General features: G+C 44.2%; 1 protein-coding gene across 10 annotated transcripts in view; it reads left to right on the top strand.

The window, feature by feature from the left end:
* LOC139273137 (girdin-like) overlaps positions 1-19893 on the top strand; it is a 375708-nt gene that overhangs the window by 252278 nt on the left and 103537 nt on the right. For all 10 annotated transcript variants that reach the window (XM_070889592.1, XM_070889593.1, XM_070889591.1 and 7 more), the window contains 2 exons: positions 3004-4074; positions 16505-16632. In XM_070889592.1, the coding sequence (XP_070745693.1) occupies positions 3004-4074; positions 16505-16632 (1199 nt within the window). The remainder of the gene's footprint in view (positions 1-3003; positions 4075-16504; positions 16633-19893) is intronic.

The raw sequence follows: 19893 nt of genomic DNA, 5'->3' as shown, positions 1-19893 counted from the left end.
AGAGTGTACCAATAGCAAAAGCTGGCAGTGGCACCGGCTGGCGGCGGGACTGCGCATGCGGGGCAAATTCGGGAAGGGGTCCCCGCCAGTTGATAAGGGGTCGGCGCAGGCACGCTGTGGCGGGAAAACGGGCAGAGCGATCCCCTAAACCGCTCCAAACCTGAGGAAGGGCAATTTTCAAAATGGCGGCCCCTCCACGGAGACTCGACAGCCATTCCGCACCGACCCGTGGCCCCCATTTTCAGGCGGCCAGAGGCCTTATAGAAAGGGGCAATTTCGGCACCTTTACTCCATATTGCTCCGTGTCCTTTTCCATAGCTAATCTAAACCTTATGATACTATGATCACTATTCTCTAAATGTTCACCTATGGACACTTGCTCCACTTGACATACTCAATTTCCCTGCCTTTGATCCATTTCTCTTGATAAACTTAACTGAGAATCTCCCCATTTCAAGGTTCACTAGGTTGATTCCGGAGATGAGGGGGTTGACTTATGATAATGGGTTGAGTAGGTTGGGCCTATACTCATTGGAGTTCAGAAGTATGAGAGGTGATCTTATTGAAACATATGATAATGAGGGGGCCCGACAAGGTAGATGCAGAGAGGATATTTCCACTCATAGGGGAAACTAAATCTAGGGTACATAGTCTCAGAATAAGGGACCGCCCATTTAAAACTGAGACGAGGAGTAATTTCTTCTCTCAGGGTTGTAAATCTATGGAATTCTCTGCCCCAGAGAGCTCGGAGGCTAGGTCATTGAATATATTTAAGGCGGAGATAGACATATTTTTGAGCAATAAGGGAATAAAGGGCTATGGGGAGCAGGCAGGGAAGTGGAGCGGAGTCCATGATTAGATCAGCCATGATCTTATTAAATGGCAGAGCAGGCTTGAGGGGCCAAATGGCCAACTCCTGCTCCTAGTTCTTATGTTCTTCTTTCCACTATCCTTTTGGTGAAAAAGTGCTTCCTAATTTCACTCTTGAATGACCTGGATCTAATTTTAAGATTGTGATCCCCTTTATTCTGGATTTCCCCCACCAGAAGAAAAAGCAACTCTGTCATTCCGAGCCCCAGTCCGCTGTCAACCCATCCCCTGCCCCCTAGTCCCTGTTCAAGTTCTGTGTCTCTTCTCCCATCCCAGGCTCTTGCCATTTTCTCCACCAGACAGTCTTGTTTCAGGTCCCTCGAAAGGGAGGGCAGCTCTCTACAACTGGAGGTGGAGGGCAGTGTCACTGAGCCAGTGGTTTCTCTGCAGATCCAGCTGTTGACATTGTGGAATGGAGAGGGATATTTAAAGGGCAATGTTCTCCTGGGTTGCTAGCAGCAGTACCTGAGAGATTCATGTTCCATTCTGGGTGATTCTTGGATAGTTGGGGTGGTTGGCAACTGAAGAGCCTGTCGATGCTCATGCAGCGTTACCAGCTCGTCAATATTTTTGTAATGAGACCTGACCATTTCTGTGGGGTTCTCCCAACACTTCTGCTAAAGTTACTGTGAAAATATCCCCCAACTCCCACTTAATATTTGATTTGTTTTGATATAGCAGCTTAAAATTGTGGCTATCCTTGACTTACCAGTATTTTGAGGATTACAGAAGCTTTTTGAAACTGTTGGTCAGTTTTTACTAATTTTCTAGGTAAGCATGTATGTATGCATCAGGCTGTACTATTAGCTGTCAGACTATACCCTGTACCAGGATAGCCCATAAAGTGGCTTTCTTTTCCCAAAAGTCCTTAAAGCATCCAGACATCATGGAGCCATCTACTCTTTAAATAACCTTTTAGCCCAGTTATGACTGAGGTATTCACAGGCCTGTTAAATATCACCTCTATGGAACATTTTGTATTTCATTTCTAAAAGTACACTATTCCATATGTTTAAACTGGCTTTAACTGGATCTCTCTCTTAATAATCATAAATCGTACACCTAATATTTCCCTTTATACTGAGAGCTCTGCAATCAGTACTTCTTTGTGATTGTGCTTGAACCTCTTCAATTAGAAATGCTTCTTTTGTTTAAACTCAACATTTTATGTCCTAGTATTCTTCAACACTACATTACATATGTTTAATATTTCCAGTATACCCACGACATGTTCAAAATATATGAATTATTTTGGATGGAAAAGACTGAATATTTCACATTGAAATTTACCTTGTCATTCAAACTTGGAGGAGGGTGTGTAAATTTAGTAATTCTAAGAAATTATTTGCATTTTATGCAAGCACAGTATTAAATAATGACATTTAAAAATGGAACTTAAATGGTTAGTCCATCAACAAGTCTTTGAACTGCATCAACTTGTCTTGCTTTAAAATACTTTAAGTGTAGACTATTAGTTAGTGTAGATCTGCTTCAACATTCTGCTTTAATTATCTTTTAACTCGTGAATGTGTAACAAGAGACAACCTGGTAGTTCTCTAATAAAGGTTTAGGCTAAAATGTTGAATAAAATGTATACAAATTATATCTTGCCTCATGATTCCATGTCTATATGAATCTCAAATCTTGAAGTAATGACTGACTTTTTTTTATATCTATCTTACCTTGTCACCATCTATGTCTACCTCAGTTGTCAGTAATCTTTAACTGTAAAAACTGCGTGCCGAAATATGCTGGGAATGCATAGTCAATCATTTCCCGTGCTCCCTTAGAATAGGAGAAACAATTACATAGTATGTGAAACAACCTCCTTTGTCAAAAGAAGAGTGAGTTCACCTCAACTTCAGAAAAGCAATATTAATGTACATTTTCCCATTTCCCACACCAGCCATCTTTTTGCTCTCTGAGCAAGACTGCCAAATTGTATTGAATTGTAGAAAGTTTGTTGCTGACAATACTGCCCATTTGCGACGTTTCTTCATAGCTGTTTCTGCTAGAGTTTCTTCAAGAATGAAATATCTTGGGTGGTTTTGCATATCGTAGAAGATTTGTAATAATGAACTAGTAATTGATATGTTTGGAATTAATTCCCCTTACTTCACTTATATTTCGTAGATCAAAGTATTGGAGCAGGAAAATGAGCACTTGAATCAAACCATTGCATCCCTGAGGCAACGTGCACAGATCAGTGCAGAAGCTAGAGTGAAGGACATTGAGAAAGAAAACAAAATCCTCCATGAATCTATTAAGGAAACTAGTGGTAAACTGAACAAACTAGAGTTTGAAAAGAAACAAATCCGAAGGGAGTTGGAACACTATAAAGAAAAAGGAGAAAGGGCAGAGGAGCTTGAGATGGTTTTGAGTCGCTTGGAAAGAGAAAATGATCATTTGCAGAAGAAGATTACTGAACGAATAATTACATGTGAAAAAGTAGAGATCTTGGAACAGGAGAACTCTGATCTAGAAGTGGAGAATAGAAAGCTGAAAAAAACATTGGATAGCTTGAAAAACCTTACCGTGCAGTTAGATATCTTCGAGAAAGAAAACAACCAACTTGATGATGAAAATTTGCAGTTAAGGAGGACAATGGAGAGTTTGAAGTCCAATGGTGTCAAGTTGGCACAATTAGAGCTAGAGAACAAAGAACTGGAAAATGAGAAAGAACAGTTAAAAAAGAGCCTGGATCTCTTGAAAGCTTGTAATAAGAAAACTGAACGATTAGAGGTAAGCTATCAAGGACTAGATTTAGAAAATCATAGGCTCCAAAAGGCCCTAGAAAATAACAACAAAAAGATTAATCAGTTGGAAAATGAACTACAGGACTTAGAAACAGAAAACCAGAGCTTGCAAAGAAACCTAGAAGAGCTAAAAATCTCCAGCAAACGGTTGCAGCAACTAGAGAAGGAAAACAAACTGCTGGAGCAGGAGACTGTCCAACTGGAGAAAGACAAGAAGCAGCTTGAGAAGGAAAATAGGAGATTGCGCCAACAGACTGAGATTAAGGACTCCACATTAGATGAAAACAACATGACAATTTCTAACCTTGAGAAAGAAAATAAACTGCTTGTAAAAGAAATCAACAAATTCAAAGACTTTTATGGACGACTGAAAGATTTAGAAAAAGACAATAAAGAACTAGTTAAACAGGCAACTATTGATAAGAAGACACTAGTGACACTACGAGAGGTAAGAGACTTTATTTTTATTATGGAGTGATGGAAGGTGACAGGAAATAGTCCCTTTATAATGCTGAAAGAGGAGTGGAGTGAAGTTCTGTATTCGGTGGTGGAAATGATGGAGGATGATGGTCGAATGTGGAGGCTGGTGGGGTGGAAGGTAAGAACAATAGGAACCCTCATGATCTTGGGAGGGAAATGTAGGGTGGAAGTGGGAAAAATGGAATGGTCACGGATGAGGTAGAGAGCTTTAGGGAGGGAATTCCAGAGCTTAGGGCCTTGGCAGTTGAAAGGCACAGTCGCCAAAGCTGGAGTGATTAAGGGCCCAAATTTCCTTAACCTCTTTTTCTGGCGTCCTCACTCTATCTGCGCCGCTTTTTCCCGCCTCCAAGCGTGCCGAAAAAAGACCTCCGTAATTTGGCCGCTCCCCAGCCTCTCCTCCGTCGTGCCCAATGGATTGGGGGTGGAGCCAGGTCCCGGCGCTGAAAACAGTGCCGGGACCTCTGCACATGCACGCTAGAGTCTGCGCACATGTGCAGTAGCTCCTGGCAGGCCGTTTCTGCAAACGCGCACTGCAGGCTGTGTGGGAGGGGCCGAAGCACGCCGTCCCTAGTCCTGGCCGAATGGGCTCCCTGATCGGCGGCCCGCTGCGTTCCCTAAGGTAGGATTTCTATTTTTTATTTGTTCTTTACTGATTGATTTTGGTGCTTTATGTGCTGGGTTCCTTCTATTTTTTTAAAATTATTTATTGATTGCTTATTACTTTGGTCTTGGTGCTTTAGGGGCAGGTTTCCTTTTTTATTTATTAATTGCTTTTACTTTTTGTGCTTTGAGAGAGGTAGTGGTGAGGTAGAGCTGGGTGTTGTCAGCACACATGTGGAATCTGATGTAGTGTTTTTGGATGATGTCGCCGAGGCACATCATGTATATGAGAAACAGGAGGGGGCCAAGGAGAGATCCTTGGGAGTCTCTAGTGGCAAGAGTGGGAAGAGAAGCCATTGCATCAGATGCTCTGGCTATGATTGCATCGTTAATGGAATCCGGCAAGGACAATCCCACACCTCTGAAGAACAGAGAAGAGACGTTGGAGGAGGATAAAACATGTCAAAGTTTGCAGTCAGATCGAGAAGGATGAAGAGGGATAGTGCACCACGGGCACAGTCACATAAGATGTTATTTATGACTTTGATAAGGGCTGTTTCAGTTCTGTGGTGGGACGAACATCTGTTTGGAGAGGTTCAAACATGGAATTGCGGGAGAGTTGGGCACAGATTTGGGAGGCGACAACGTGTTCAAGGACTTGAGAGGAAAGGGAGATTGGAGATGGGGGCAGTAGTTTTCAAGGACAGAGGGGTTAAGGGTGGTATTTTTGTGGAAGGGTTGATAGACACATAGAAAATAGGAGCAGTAGTAGGCCTGCACCACCATTCAATATGATCATGGCTGATCCTCTATCTCAACACCATATTCCAGCTTTTTCCCCATACCCCTTGATGCCTTTTTTGTCTATAAATCTATCTATCTCTCCTTCTTAAATATATTCTGTGACTTAGCCTCCACAGCCTTCTGTGGTAGAGAATTCCACAGGTCCCCCCCCCCCCCCCCCCCCCGAGTGAAAACATTTCTCCTCATCTCGGTCCTAAATTTCCTACCCTGTATCCCAAAATTGTGACCCCTTGTTCTCGACTTCCAGCCAGGGAAACATCCTCCCGGCATCCAGTCTATCCAACCCCATCAGAATTTAAACGTTTCAATGAGATCCCCTCTCATTCTTCTAAACTCTAGTGAATACAGGCCTAGTCAACCCAATCTCCTCATACGACCAGGAATCAGTCTGGTGAGCCTTCGCTGCACTCCCTCTATGGCAAGTATATCCTTAGGTAAGAAGACCAAAACTGCAGGTGCGGTCTCACCAAGGCCCTGTATAACTGTAGTAAGACATCCTTGCTCCTATACTCAAATCCTCTTGCAATGAAGGCCAACATACCATTTGCCTTCCCAACTGCTTGCTGCACCTGCATGTTTGCTTTCAGTGACTGGTGTACAAGGACACCAGGTCCCTTTGTACATCGACATTTCCCAAGCTATCACCATTTAAATAATACTTTGTCTTTATGTTTTTCCTACCAAAGTGGATAACTTCACATTCATTCACGTTATACTACATCTGCCATGTGTTTGCCCACTCACTCAATCTATCTAAATCGCCTTGCAGCGTCTTTGCATCCTCCTCACAACTCTCAATCCCACCTAGTTTTGTCATCAGCAAACTTGGAAATATTACATTTGATTCCCTCATCCATCATTTATTTATATATAGTGAATAGTTGGGGCCCAAGCACTGATCCCTGTGGTACCCCACTAGTCACTGCCTGCCACCCCGAAAAAGACCCGTTTATTCCTACTCTCTGTTTCCTGTCAACTAACCGATTTTCAGTCCATGCCAGTACATTACCCCCAATCCTATGTGCTTTAATTTTTCACATCAACCTCTTATGTGGGACTTTATTAAAGGCCTTCTGAAAATCCAAAGACATTACATCCACTAGTTCTCCCTTATCTATTCTATCAGTTACATCCTCAAAAAACTCCAGTCGGTTTGTCAAACATAATTTTCCTTTCATAAATCCCGTTTGATATTATCTAAGTGTGCCGTTATAATAGACTCTAGCATTTTCCCTACCACTGATGTTAGGTTAACCAGTCTGTAGTTCCCTGTTTTCTCTCCCTCCTTTTTTAAATAATGGGGTTACATTTGCCACCCTCCAATATGCAGGAACTGTTCCATAATCTATAGAATTTTGGAAAATGACAACTAATGCATCCACTATTTCCATAGCTACCTCTTAGTATTCTGGGATACAGCTATTCAGGCCCTTGGGATTTATTGGCCTTCAGTCCCATTAGTTTCTTCAGCACTATTTTCTTACTAATAATCATTTCTTTTAATTCCTCTTGCTCACTAGACCCTTGGTTCCCTAGCATTTCTGGGCTGTTATTTGTGTCCTTCCGTGAGGACAGAACCAAAGTATTTATTTAATTGTTTCCCCATTTCCTTGTTCCCCATTATAAATTCTCCCATTTCTGTCTGTAAAGGACCTACATTTGTCTTCACTAATCTTTTTCTTTTTACGTAGAAACTTTTGCAGTCGTTTTTTATGTTCCTTGCAAGTTTACTCTCATACTCTATTTGTCCCCTCGTAATCAATCTCTTGGTCCTTTTAATCAATCTCTTGGTCCTTTTTTTTTGATGATGGAAGATTTGAAGAGATTGGGACTGTACCAAAGAGGGAACTGGTGATGATATCAGCTAGCATAGGGGCCAGGAAGGGAAGATGAGTGGTCAACAGTTTTAATGGGAATAAGGTCGAGAGAGTAGGAGGTGGGTCTTGTGGTCAAGCTGAGCTCAGAGAGTAGCACTAAACTACAAAATAAACTTTAAAAAAAAATTGAAACAAAATTATTTCAATTGTCGCTGTTGTTCCTTTTCACCCTATTCCCTCTTCTTCACTATTCATTTGCATTCCACTTTTTGTTTTAACGAATCCGGGAGGGCACTGAGCACCTCGAGTCTCATCGCCGAGAGCATGCAGAAATCAAGCGCAGGCTGTGGAAAGAGTGTGCGGCAAACCTGTCCCACCCACCCTTTCCCTCAACGACTATCTGTCCCACCTGTGACAGGGACTGTGGCTCTCATATTGGAATGTTCAGCCACCTAAGGACTCATTTTAAGAGTGGAAGCAAGTCTTCCTCGATTCCGAAGGACTGCCTATGATGATGATGATTCACACCCTATCTTGACTAATGTTTTTCTAACTCGTGGCATTTGAATTTGGGCCATCATCCCTTTTGTTTCTCTTGTCTTCCAACCTATCACTGACCTTCCGTTTTGTTCTTTATTCCCCTCCCCCTTTCAGTGCTTGTTAAGAATCTGTTCTTTTCGAACATTCTCCAGTTCAGCGAAGGGTCATCGACCCGCAACGTTAATTCTGCTTCCTCTCCACAGATGCTGCCTGACCTGCTGAGATTTACAGCATTTTCTGTTTTTATTCCAGAATCCAGCATCCGCAGTATTTTGCTTTTGTGTTTGTGTTTGTGTGTAGTGTGTAACTTGTAGGGAAATTTGGAGGTGATGGTGTTCCCGTGCACCTGCTGTCCTTGGCTTTCTAGGTGGTAGAGGTCACAGGTTTGCGGGGTGCTGTCGAGTTGCTGCAGTGCATCTTGTAGATGGTACACACTGCAGACACAGTGTGCCAGTGGTGGAGAGAGTTAATGTTTAAGGTGGTGGATGAGGTGCCAATCAAGCAAGCTGCTTTGTCTTGGATGGTGTCAAGCTTCTTGAGTGTTGTTGGCACTGCACTCATCTAGGCAAGTGGAGAGTATTCCATCACACTCCTGACTTGTGCCTTGTAGATGGTGAAAAAGCTTTGGGAAATTAGGTGGCTGGGACCTATTAGCTGCAAGAAATTTTCCTGTGTAAAATAAATCTACCTATTTTATTTAAATGGAGGCATATTAACCCATTTAAGACAGACAACTCATCTTAAAACTTTTCCTGTTTAATAATTTCTGGTTGGTTGTAACAGTGTCTAATCCTGTCTTCTTACTGATCTGACTGGTTGTACATATGGGTTAAAACATTTAGTTTATATCACTGATCATTGGCACTTGTATACTTTAAAGGGGTAGAGTTTTGATGATTGATTGGCAACACCTTTTTATAGTCAGAGTAGACATATGAAGCTGCAGAAAATTGTGAACATTTTATTTATTCTAAGTGTTTCATTCATCTACAGAGCTTCCAGAACTTTTCTAATTACTATTGTATTATAAGTATAAGAAAATAAGTTCCCTTTACAGTTGTACAAACAACAACTTGCATTTACATCGCATCGTTAGCGTAGTAAAATGTTCCAAGGCACTTCAAGAATTTTATCAAGCAAAATTTGAAATTGAGCCACGTGAAATATTGGGACAGATGACCAAAAGCTTGGTCAAAGATGAGTCATAAAGCAGGATAGAGAGGCTTGAGAGAACCTATTGAAACCAATTTAAAAATAGTTAAGAGACTATTAACAGCCTTTTTTACCTGTTGTTGGAGCTTTTACTGGCTGTCCACAGGATTCCTGGGTTTGCTGAACCTTGCCAGTAAAAATAAGGCGAGAGCACAGCGGCAATTGAGGGAGCTGAACAAATTACATTTGAAACAAAACACCTAAATATTTAGACCTCACACCTGCTTCCTTGCCCAAGGTAAAGGCTTTTGCTGACACCACTTGTGCTGAGCATTTGCTTTCAGGAGTGATTTCTTCAACTTAGGAAGTCACTCTCACTGCATTGGAGGATTGTGCATCTGATCTCCACTTTACTTCTGTCAAATATCAAATCAGCATGGGTGCCACTTGCTCTGTTTCACTTTGGACCTCAGACGAGGACCAAGATCAGCAGCAGCAGTGGCCTTTTCCTCACCAACCTGCCGATCCACAGGAGAGAGGGGATGAGCACAGGGGTGCACCTCTCAAGACGATACCACCAACACAGGGTAAATAGGCAGAGGATCAACTTCCTGAACATTACTGAACACCAGTGCCTCAGGATGCTCAAGCTATCATGTCAGGTTGCAGACATTTGTAGCCTGCTGGAAGAAGACCTGCTGCCAATTGGACCTGGTGGATATGCATTACCAGTGGCTGTCAAAGTGACCATCGCCCTCAACTTCTTCATCTTAGGCTCCTTCCAGCAATCTGCAGGAGATATTTGCAGGATTTCGCAGTCGCTCACCCACAAATGCATCACCCAGGTGACCGATGCCATGTTTGACAAGGCAGGCACTTGTGTACACTTGCCACCGATGAAGCCAGTCAGACTGACCGGTCATTGAGTTTTGTGGCTCTGGCTGACTTCTCTCAGGTGCAAGGCACCATCGACTGCACACGTGGCCATCAAGGCACCCCCAAATCATCCAGGAGTGTTCATGAACTAAAAGGGCTTCCACTCCCTCATTGCAACCACAAACAGATCATCATGTATGTGTGTGCCAAATTCCCAAGGAGCTGTCAAGATTCATTCATCCTGCGCCAGTTCATCCTCCCTCAGCTCTTTGCACTTCCAACCAGACTTGCCAGCTGACTGCTTGGCAACCAGGGGTAGCCACTGAAGACATGGTTGATTGACACCCTTGAGACCAAGCAATGAGGCTGGAGATCGTGACAATCAAAGCCAAATGACGACGAGATGTATAATAGAGCGAGCAATCGGGATGCAAAAGATACATTTCAGATGCCTGGACAGATCTGGAGGAGCCCTTCAATACACACCAGCCAGGGTCTCCAGAATGATCGTGGTATGCTGCACTCTGCGCAACACATCGTGGCAGCGAGGATTTGGAATGGCTGAAGGAGCAAGTCGCAGAGCCTCTTTGGAGGAGGAACTGGAATCTGAAGTGGACATGACACCAACACTGCTGCTCGGGATGGCCCCATAATGGCACGATTTAGTTCGGTTGCACCAGTGCACCCATATGGCACCCTGAGGCTACCGCCCCCCCCCCCCCCACCCACCACATTGAAGTCTTAAAATGACATAGAAACATAGAAAATAAGTGCAGGAGTAGGCCGTTTGGACCTTCGAGCCTGCACCACCATTCAATAAGATCATGGCTGATCATTCCCTCAGTACCCCTTTCCTGCTTTCTCTCCATACCCCTTGATCCCTTTCACCGTAAGGGCCATATCTAACTCCCTCTTGAATATATCCAATGAACTGGCATCAACAACTCTCTGCGGCAGGGAATTCCACAGGTTAACAACTCTGAGTGAAGAAGTTTCTCCTCATCTCAGTTCTAAATGGCCTACTCCTTATCCTAAGACTGAGTCCCCTGGTTCTGGACTTTCCCAACATCGGGAACATTCTTCCCGCATCTAACCTGTCCAGTCCTGTCAGAATCTTATATGTTTCTATGAGATCCCCTCTCATCCTTCTAAACTCCACTGTATAAAGACCCAGTTGATCCAGTCTCTCCTCATATGTTAAACCAGCCATCCCGGGAATCAGTCAGGTGAACCTTCATTACACTCCTTTAATAGCAAGAACGTCCTTCCTCAGATTAGCAGACCAAAACTGAACACAATATTCCAGGTGAGGCCTCACCAAGGCCCTGTACAACTGCAGTAAGACCTCCCTGCTCCTATACTCAAATCCCCTTGCTATGAAGGCCAACATAACATTTGCCGCCTTCACCGCCTGCTGTACCTGCATGCCAACTTTCAATGACTGATGAACCATGACACCCAGGTCCCGTTGCACCTCCCCTTTTCCTAATCTGCCGCCATTCAGATAATATTCTGCCTTCGTGTTTTTGCCCCCAAAGTGGATAACCTCACATTTATCCACATTATACTGCATCTGCCATGCATTTGCCCACTCACCTAACCTGTCCAAGTCACCCTGCAGCCTCTTAGCATCCTCCTCACAGCTCACACCGCCACCCAGTTTAGTATCATCTGCAAACTTGGAGATACTACACTCAATTCCTTCATCTAAATCATTAATGTATATTGTAAAGAGCTGGGGCCCCAGCACTGAGCCCTGCGGCACTCCACTAGTCACTGCCTGCCATTCTGAAAAGGACCCGTTTATCCTGACTCTCTGCTTCCTGTCTGCCAACCAGTTCTCTATCCACGTTAGTACATTACCCCCAATTCCATGTGTTTTGATTTTGCACACCAATCTCTTGTGTGGGACCTTGTCAAAAGCCTTTTGAAAGTCCAAATACACCACATCCACTGGTTCTCCCTTGTCCACTCTATTAGTTATATCCTCAAAAAATTCCAGAAGATAAGTCAAGCATCATTTCCCTTTCATAAATCCATGCTGACTTGGGCTGATCCTGTCACTGCTTTCCAAATGCGCTGCTATTTCATCCTTAATAATTGATTCCAACACTTTCCCTACTACTGATGTCAGGCTAACCGGTCTATAATTACCTGTTTTCTCTCTCCTCCCTTTTTAAAAAGTGGGGTGACATTAGCTACCCTCTAGTACATAGGAACTGATCCAGAGTCGATAGACTGTTGGAAAATGATCACCAATGCATCCACTATTTCTAGGGCCACTTCCTTAAGTACTCTGGGATGCAGACTATCAGGCCCTGGGGATTTATCGGCCTTCAATCCCATCAATTTCCCGCCTAATAAGGATATCCTTCAGTTCCTCCTTCTCACTAGACCCTCGGTCCCCTAGTACTTCCGGAAGGTTATTTGTGTCTTCCTTCGTGAAAACAGAACCAAAGTATTTGTTCAATTGGTCTGCCATTTCTTTGTTCCCCATTATAAATTCACCTAAATCCGACTGCAAGGGACCTACATTTGTCTTCGCTAATCTTTTTCTCTTCACATATCTGTAGAAGCTTTTGCAGTCAGTTTTTATGTTTCCATCAAGCTTTTTCTCGTACTCTATTTCCCCCTCTTAATTAAACGCTTTGTCCTCCTCTGCTGAAATCTAAATTTCTCCCAGTCCTCAGCTTTGCTGCTTTTTCTGGCCAATTGATATGCCTCTTCCTTGGATTTAACACTATCCTTAATTTCCTTTGTGAGCCACGGTTGAGCCACCTTCCCCGTTTTATTTTTACTCCAGACAGGGATGTACAATTGCTGAAGTTCATCCATGTGATCTTTAAATGTTTGCCATTGCCTATCCACCATCAGTCCTTTAAGTATCATTTGCCAGTCTATTCTAGCCAATTCACACCTCAAATCATCGCAGTTACCTTTCCTTAAGTTCAGGACCCTAGTTTCTGAATTAACTGTATCACTCTCCATCTTAATAAAGAATTCTACCATATTATGGTCACTCTTCCCCAAGGGGCCTCACACAACAAGATTGCTAATTAGTCCTTTCTCATTACACATCACCCAGTCGAGGATGGCCAGCTCTCTAATTGATTCCTCGACATATTGGTCTGGAAAACCATCCCTAATACACTCCAAGAAATCCTCCTCCACCGCATTGCTGCCAGTTTGGTTAGCCCAATCAATATCACCCATGATAACTACTGTTTGGTGGTCTGTACACAACTCCCCTTAGCGCTTTCTCCCCTTTGGTATTCCGTAGCTCCACCCATACCGATTCCACATCATCCAAGCTAATGTCCTTCTTTACTATTGCATTAATTTCCTCTTTAACCAGCAATGCCACCCCACTTCCTTTTCCTTTCTGTCTATCTTTCCGAACTGTTGAATACCCCTGGATGTTGAGTTCCCAGCCTTGGTCACCCTGGAGCCATGTCTCCGTGATGCCAATTACATCATAACCGTTAACTGCTATCTGCGCAGTTAATTCGTCCACCTTATTCCGCATACTCCTCGCATTGAGGCACTGAGCCCTCTGGCTTGTCTTTCTAGCACACTTTGCCCCTTTAGAGTTTTGCTGTAATGTGGCCCTTTTTGCTTTTTGCATTAGGTTTCTCTGCCCTCCACTTTTACTTTTCTTCTTTCTATCTTTTGCTTCTGCCCCCATTCTACTTCCCTCTGTCTCCGTGCCATATTAGTTTAACTCCTCCCCAACAGCACTAGCAAACATTTCCCGTCGGACATTGGTTCCGGTCCCGCCCAGGTGCAGACTGTCTGGTTTGTACTGGTCCCACCTTCCCCACAACCGGTTCCAATGTCCCAGGAATTTGAATCCCTCCCTTCTGCACCACTCCTCAAGCCACGTATTCATCTGAGCTATCCTGCGATTCCTACTCTGCCTAGTACGTGGCACTGGTAGCAATCCTGAGATTACTACTTTTGAGTTCCTACTTTTTAATTTAGCTCCTAGCTCCCTAAATTCGTCTCATAGGACCTCATCCCGTTTTTTTACCTATATGCACCACGACAATGGCTGTTCACCCTCCCTTTTCAAAATGTCCTGCACCCACTCCGAGACATCCTTGACCCTTGCACCAGGGAGGCAACATACCATCCTGGAGTCTCTGTTGTGGCTGCAGAAACGTCTATCTATTCCCCTTACAATAGAAACCCCTACCACTATAGCTCTTCCACTCTTTTACCTGCCCTCCTGTGCAGCAGAGCCATCCACGGTGCCATGAACTTGGCTGCTGCTGCTCTCCCCTGATGAGTCATCCCCCTCAACAGTACCCAAAGCGGTGTATCTGTTTTGCAGGTGGATGACCGCAGGGGACCCATGCACTACCTTCCTTGCACTGCTCTTCCTGTTGGTCACCCATTCCCTATCTGGCTGTGTATCCTTTATCTGCGGTAAGACCAACTCACTAAACGTGCTATTCACGTCATTCTCAGCATCGTGGATGCTCCAAAGTAAATCCACCCGCAGCTCCAGTGCCGCAATGCGGATGCACTTCCCGCACACGTAGTCGTCAGGGACACTGGAAGTGTCCCTGACTTCCCACATATTACAGGAGGAACATAACACACGTCCGAGCTCTCCTGCCATGACTTAACCCTTAGATTAACTTACTTTGGCACAACAATGCTAAAAGGTTACTTACTGATAAAGAAAAGAAAAACTACTCCCCAATCACCAGCCAATCACTTACCCCCTTGGATGTGACGTCACTTTTCGATTTCTTTCTACTTTTTTGCCTCCCTGCTGCACTCGCTGGCCTCCTCGACGCTGCTGCCGCTGAGCCTTTTATAGGCCTCACCAACGCTGCACCCTGACTGCCTCCTGTCAAACACGGCCATTGTCTTGCCATTCACTCTAACTGACAAGACCACTTGCCAGGCAGCAGGCAAAAATGGACAAGACGGGAAAGTGGTGCAAAGAAATAATTTTATGTGGCTCAAAGTAAACAGAAACTTAACAATCTAACATTTTGTAACGTGTTCCTATGCATACACTTGGGCATCTAGAACTCTTTCTGCCACTTCTACGCCATGCAACCCCTGTGGTAGAGGTAGAGTCAGGCTGCTCATTTCCCTGCTCTGACTGCTTTTGGCCAACGTCCTCTGGGCTTTGGAGCCCGTGAGAGTCCCGACAAAGGTCATTAAAGAGCTTCTTGCACTGGATCCAGGACCCAGTTACTGCACTCCTGTTGCTTACTTCCTCCGAGATCTTCAGCCATGGTTTCTTGGTCTGGGCAGCTGGTCTCTTCCTCCCATCAGCAGGGAACAGAATGTCTCTGTGGGCCCTGACTCCTTGGAGCAGGAGTTGCAGGGAGGCATCACTGAATCTCAGGGCAGCGTTTGTTGTTGAGCCTACAATTTTTATTATACAGCAATATAAATGTCTTTACCAACAAGCAACTCAGTATTACCACAGCCCACTCTCTTCCCCCAACAACCTATCTTCCACGTCCACCAACCTTCAACTGTCATCTGTCCAATGTTCCTTTAAACACCTCAGCTGAATTGGAGTCATACGTGACTCCATCACACCCGCTGCCGTTAATTGTTCTGGAAACCAGGAAGTATGATTCAATTGCAGTGGTTTCGTTAAAAAGCTACCGCAAAATGAACCTCCAACTTCCGGGTTACCGACGCGATCCACAGCTCCCCTGCTGCCAGTACGTCACAAAGGTAAAATATCCGGTCTTTGTTTCCCTTTCTGTATCTGTTTTGACTATAATTCACCCTATTGAGCATAGAAATCTATAAAGCCAGATATCGACCATTGTAATCTTATCTCGCCACTACCAACATTTTATAAAATACCATGAAATACTCTGTCAAAATGAAAAGTTTTGGATTGGACGGAGCGGGTGGCGGTGGAGGGAGGACATACTACCAGACGCTACCTGGAAAGTAAATCTTAGGGGCGAATTAAAGCAGACACCAAAAAGGGCATGAAGTCAGCAGAGCAGCTATTCCAACTTCCTGAAGCCAGCATTGGAAGGCCTAAACCACTTTTAGTTTCAAGCCTCATTTGACATTAGCTTGCGAGCTGCGGGCCACAAACAGTGTAGGACCCCAAATTGCATATTTAAACAGCCTTCCACCCAAAACAGACAAATTTGCTGTATGCCCATTTACTGGCCTATCTGTGAATTATATCAGGTTCACTTTGAGTGATCGAGGTTCCCCCTTCTCCCTGACTCTTATTTTGATGGCCACCTTTTTTTCAGGCAGAAATGGGTGAACAGCAATTGAAAATAACCCGCCTTGTGCTCACATCGCCCTTTAGTAATTTCTAAATTTACCACTTTTGTACTTTAGGTTTCCCTTGCAATAAATACCTGTAGCGTAAGTTAAAGCAAACCCACATCATTTTCAGTCTAATTCTTTTCTGTGTCATAAGTCAGGCTTGTTTTTGAGCTGACTATTTTTTAGTGCCCTGTATGCTTTTTTTTGTAGTACTCTCTGGCTTTGCCGTAAAGAGTCTCTAAATATGTAAACCAGCCTTTTTAATTTTGTTTACAATAAGTTATAGAAGTGTGTTTAGATTATGAGTAATTTTGCTAAATGATGTGATGTTTGCAGGAGCTTGTAAATGAGAAATTACATGCCCAGCAAATGAACAATGACTTGGAAAAATTGACTCATGAGCTCGAGAAGATTGGGCTGAACAAGGAGCGCCTCCTCCATGATGAACAGAGCACTGATGATAGGTAAGAGAGAAAAATTGAGCATTTGCTAAGAGTACATAACACAGTTTTAATGCTAAATGAATTGGCTCCAACAAAAAATATATAAATGTATAGTACTACCTATGACAATGAAAATAATTGCTCTTTAGTATCGTGTATGTGCAAATCATCCTCGTTTCGAGGGACTTCCTATGATGATGATGAGTCTGTGTGTGCACATTCTCTGTGTGTACTTGGGTCAGTGTGTGTACAGTCCCAGTGTGATGTACATGTGTCAGTGTGTGGACAGTCTCTGTGATGTATATGGGTCAGTGTGTGTGCAGTCTCTGTGTGTGGACAGTCTCAGTGTGATGTATATGGGTCAGTGTGTGGACAGTCTGTGTGATATACATGGGTCAGTTTGTGTACAGTCTTGGGGTGTGATGCACATGAGTCAGTGTGTATACAGTCTCGAGGTTTGATGTACATAGGTCAGTGTGCGTAGAAATCTGTGATGTACACAAGTCTGTGTGTGTACAGTCTCAGTGTAATGTACATGTGTCAGTGTGTGTACAGTCTCTGTACAATTTCGGGATGTGATGTACATGGGTCAGTGTGTGTACAGTCTCAGTGTGATGTACATGGTTCTGTGGTTTGGTTCCACTCCAGTGGGGAGCTAGTGGAGTGCAGGATGGAGCATTGCGGTCGGGAAGATCGAAAGGAGGGTTGGTGCAATGATGTAGCCCTGCTTGGCCCCGGTCCGAATGTGGAGTGCGTCTGTGGTGGATCCGTTGGTTGGGATCGTGGCTTGCGTGTCGTCGTGGAGTGGGTGGAGGATGGCGGCAGGCTCTTGGGGGTAGCCGAGACGGAGGAGGGCGCTCCATGGTCCTTCGCGGTTGGCAGTGTCGGGGGCCTTTGTGGGGTCGGTGAGGTCCATGTCCGGGGGTTGGTGCTGTTCCCTGCATTTCTGAAGCTGGATCGCTGGGACCTGGAACATCGTGGGCGAAGGTACGGCGAATGAGGGTTTGGAGCACAGAAGAGCCGAGGGCCCAGGGGTAGCACGGGCCTGCCCACACTGCGATATGTGTGCGCATTAGCTCCATGCAACAGAGCAGGTCTCATGTCAAGCTTGTGTGGCGGTTGATGTGCAACAGTCACCACACGTTAAAAAAATCCACGCACAGGCATCTTCCACCCCCTCAATTGGAGTTCAGGACTGGAACATCGGGTCCTTCATTGAAACATCTGTGAACTCTTGTGGAAGCAAGTCATCCTCGCTCGAGGGACCGCCTATGACTGACTGATGTGTATAAACCTGTATACAAACAGACACACCCAAAAAACAGACACTTATTGACAGTCCCAAATAACTTACATTGTAATAGATACAAACTGCACCTTGAAACCATGGGCACTCTACAGACAGCCTTCAATGCACCAAGTCTGATACAACGTAAAACAAGGGAGGCGGCAGTGGGTAAAAGAAAGGGCCTTTATGAAATGAAGATCTCTACCTAGCATCAGTGTCAGCTGTTGCTCAGTTGGTAGCACCCTCGCCTTTGAGTCAGATTTTTGTGTCCTCCTCACACATTGCTTTTCCTCCCATCTTTGTATCGTCAGCAAACTTGGCTACGTTACACTCAGTCCCTTCTTCCAAGTCGTTAATATAGATTGTAAATAGTTGGGGTCCCTCGAGCGAGGATGACTTGCTTCCACAAGAGTTCACAGATGTTTCAGTGAAGGACCCGATGTTCCAGTCCTGAACTCCAATTGAGGGGATGGAAGATGCCTGTGCGTGGATTTTTTTAATGGTGCAAATGTAACGCCCTTATTTAAAAAAGGAGGCAGACAAAAAGCAGGAAACTATAGACCAGTTAGCCTAACGTCAGTGGTTGGGAAAATGTTGGAGTCCATTATTAAAGAAGCAGTAGCAGGACATTTGGAAAAGCAAAATTCGGTCAGGCAGAGTCAGCATGGATTTATGAAGGGGAAGTCATGTTTGACAAATTTGCTGGAGTTCTTTGAGGATGTAACGAACAGGGTGGTTAAAGGGGAATCAGTGGATGTGGTGTATTTGGACTTCCAGAAGGCATTTGACAAGGTGCCACATAAAAGGTTACTGCACAAGATAAAAGTTCATGGGGTTTGGGGTAATATATTAGCATGGATAGATGATTGGCTAACTAACGGAGAACAGAGAGTCGGATAAATGGTTCATTCTCTGGTTGGCAACCAATAACTAGTGGGATGCCACAGGGATCAGTGCTGGGACCCCAACTATTTACAATCTATATTAACGACTTGGAAGAAGGGACTGAGTGTAACGTAGCCAAATTTGCTGACGATACAAAAATGGAAGGAAAAGCAATGTGTGAGGAGGACACAAAAAAAATCTGCAAAAGGACATAGACAGGCTAAGTGAGTGGGCAAAAATTTGGCAGATGGAGTATAATGTTGGAAAGTGTGAGGTCATGCACTTTGGCAGAAAAAAATCAAAGAGTAAGTTATTATTTAAATGGAGAAAGATTGCAAAGTGCCGCAGTACAGCGGGACCTGGGGGTACTTGTGCATGTAACACAAAAGGATAGTATGCAAGTACAGCAAGTGATCAGGTAGGCCAATGGTATCTTGGCCTTTATTGCAAAAGGGATGGAGTATAAAAGCAGGGAAGTCTTGCTACGGCTATACAAGATATTGGTGAGGCCACACCTGGAATACTGCGTGCAGTTTTGGTTTCCATATTTACGAAAGGATATATTTGCTTTGGAGGCAGTTCAGAGAAGGTTCACTAGGTTGATTCCAGGGATGAGGGGGTTGACTTATGAGGAAAGGTTGAGTAGGTTGGGCCTCTATTCATTGGAATTCAGAAGAATGAGAGGTGATCTTATCGAAACATATAAGATTATGAGGGGGCTTGACAAGGTGGATGCAGAGAGGATGTTTCCACTGATGGGGGAGACTAGAACTAGAGGGCATGATCTTAGAATAAGGGGCCGCCCATTTAAAACAGAGATGATGAGGAATTTCTTCTCTGAGGGTTGTAAATCTGTGGAAGCTGGGACATTGAATAAATTTATACAGAAATAGACAGTCTCTTGAGCGATAAGGGGTTATGGGGAGCAGGCGGGGAAGTGGAGCTGAGTCCATGATCAGATCAGCCATGATCTTATTGAATGGCGGAGCAGGCTCGAGGGGCTGTATGGCCTACTCCTGTTCCTATTTCTTATGTTCAAGTCCCACTCCAGAGACTTGAGCACAAAAATCTAGTCTGACCACTCCAGTGTAGTACCGACTGAGTGCTAC

Source organism: Pristiophorus japonicus, chromosome 9 (assembly GCF_044704955.1).
Source record: "Pristiophorus japonicus isolate sPriJap1 chromosome 9, sPriJap1.hap1, whole genome shotgun sequence".
Taxonomy (NCBI): Eukaryota; Metazoa; Chordata; class Chondrichthyes; family Pristiophoridae; genus Pristiophorus; species Pristiophorus japonicus.
This window is presented reverse-complemented; position numbering and strand designations above follow the sequence as displayed.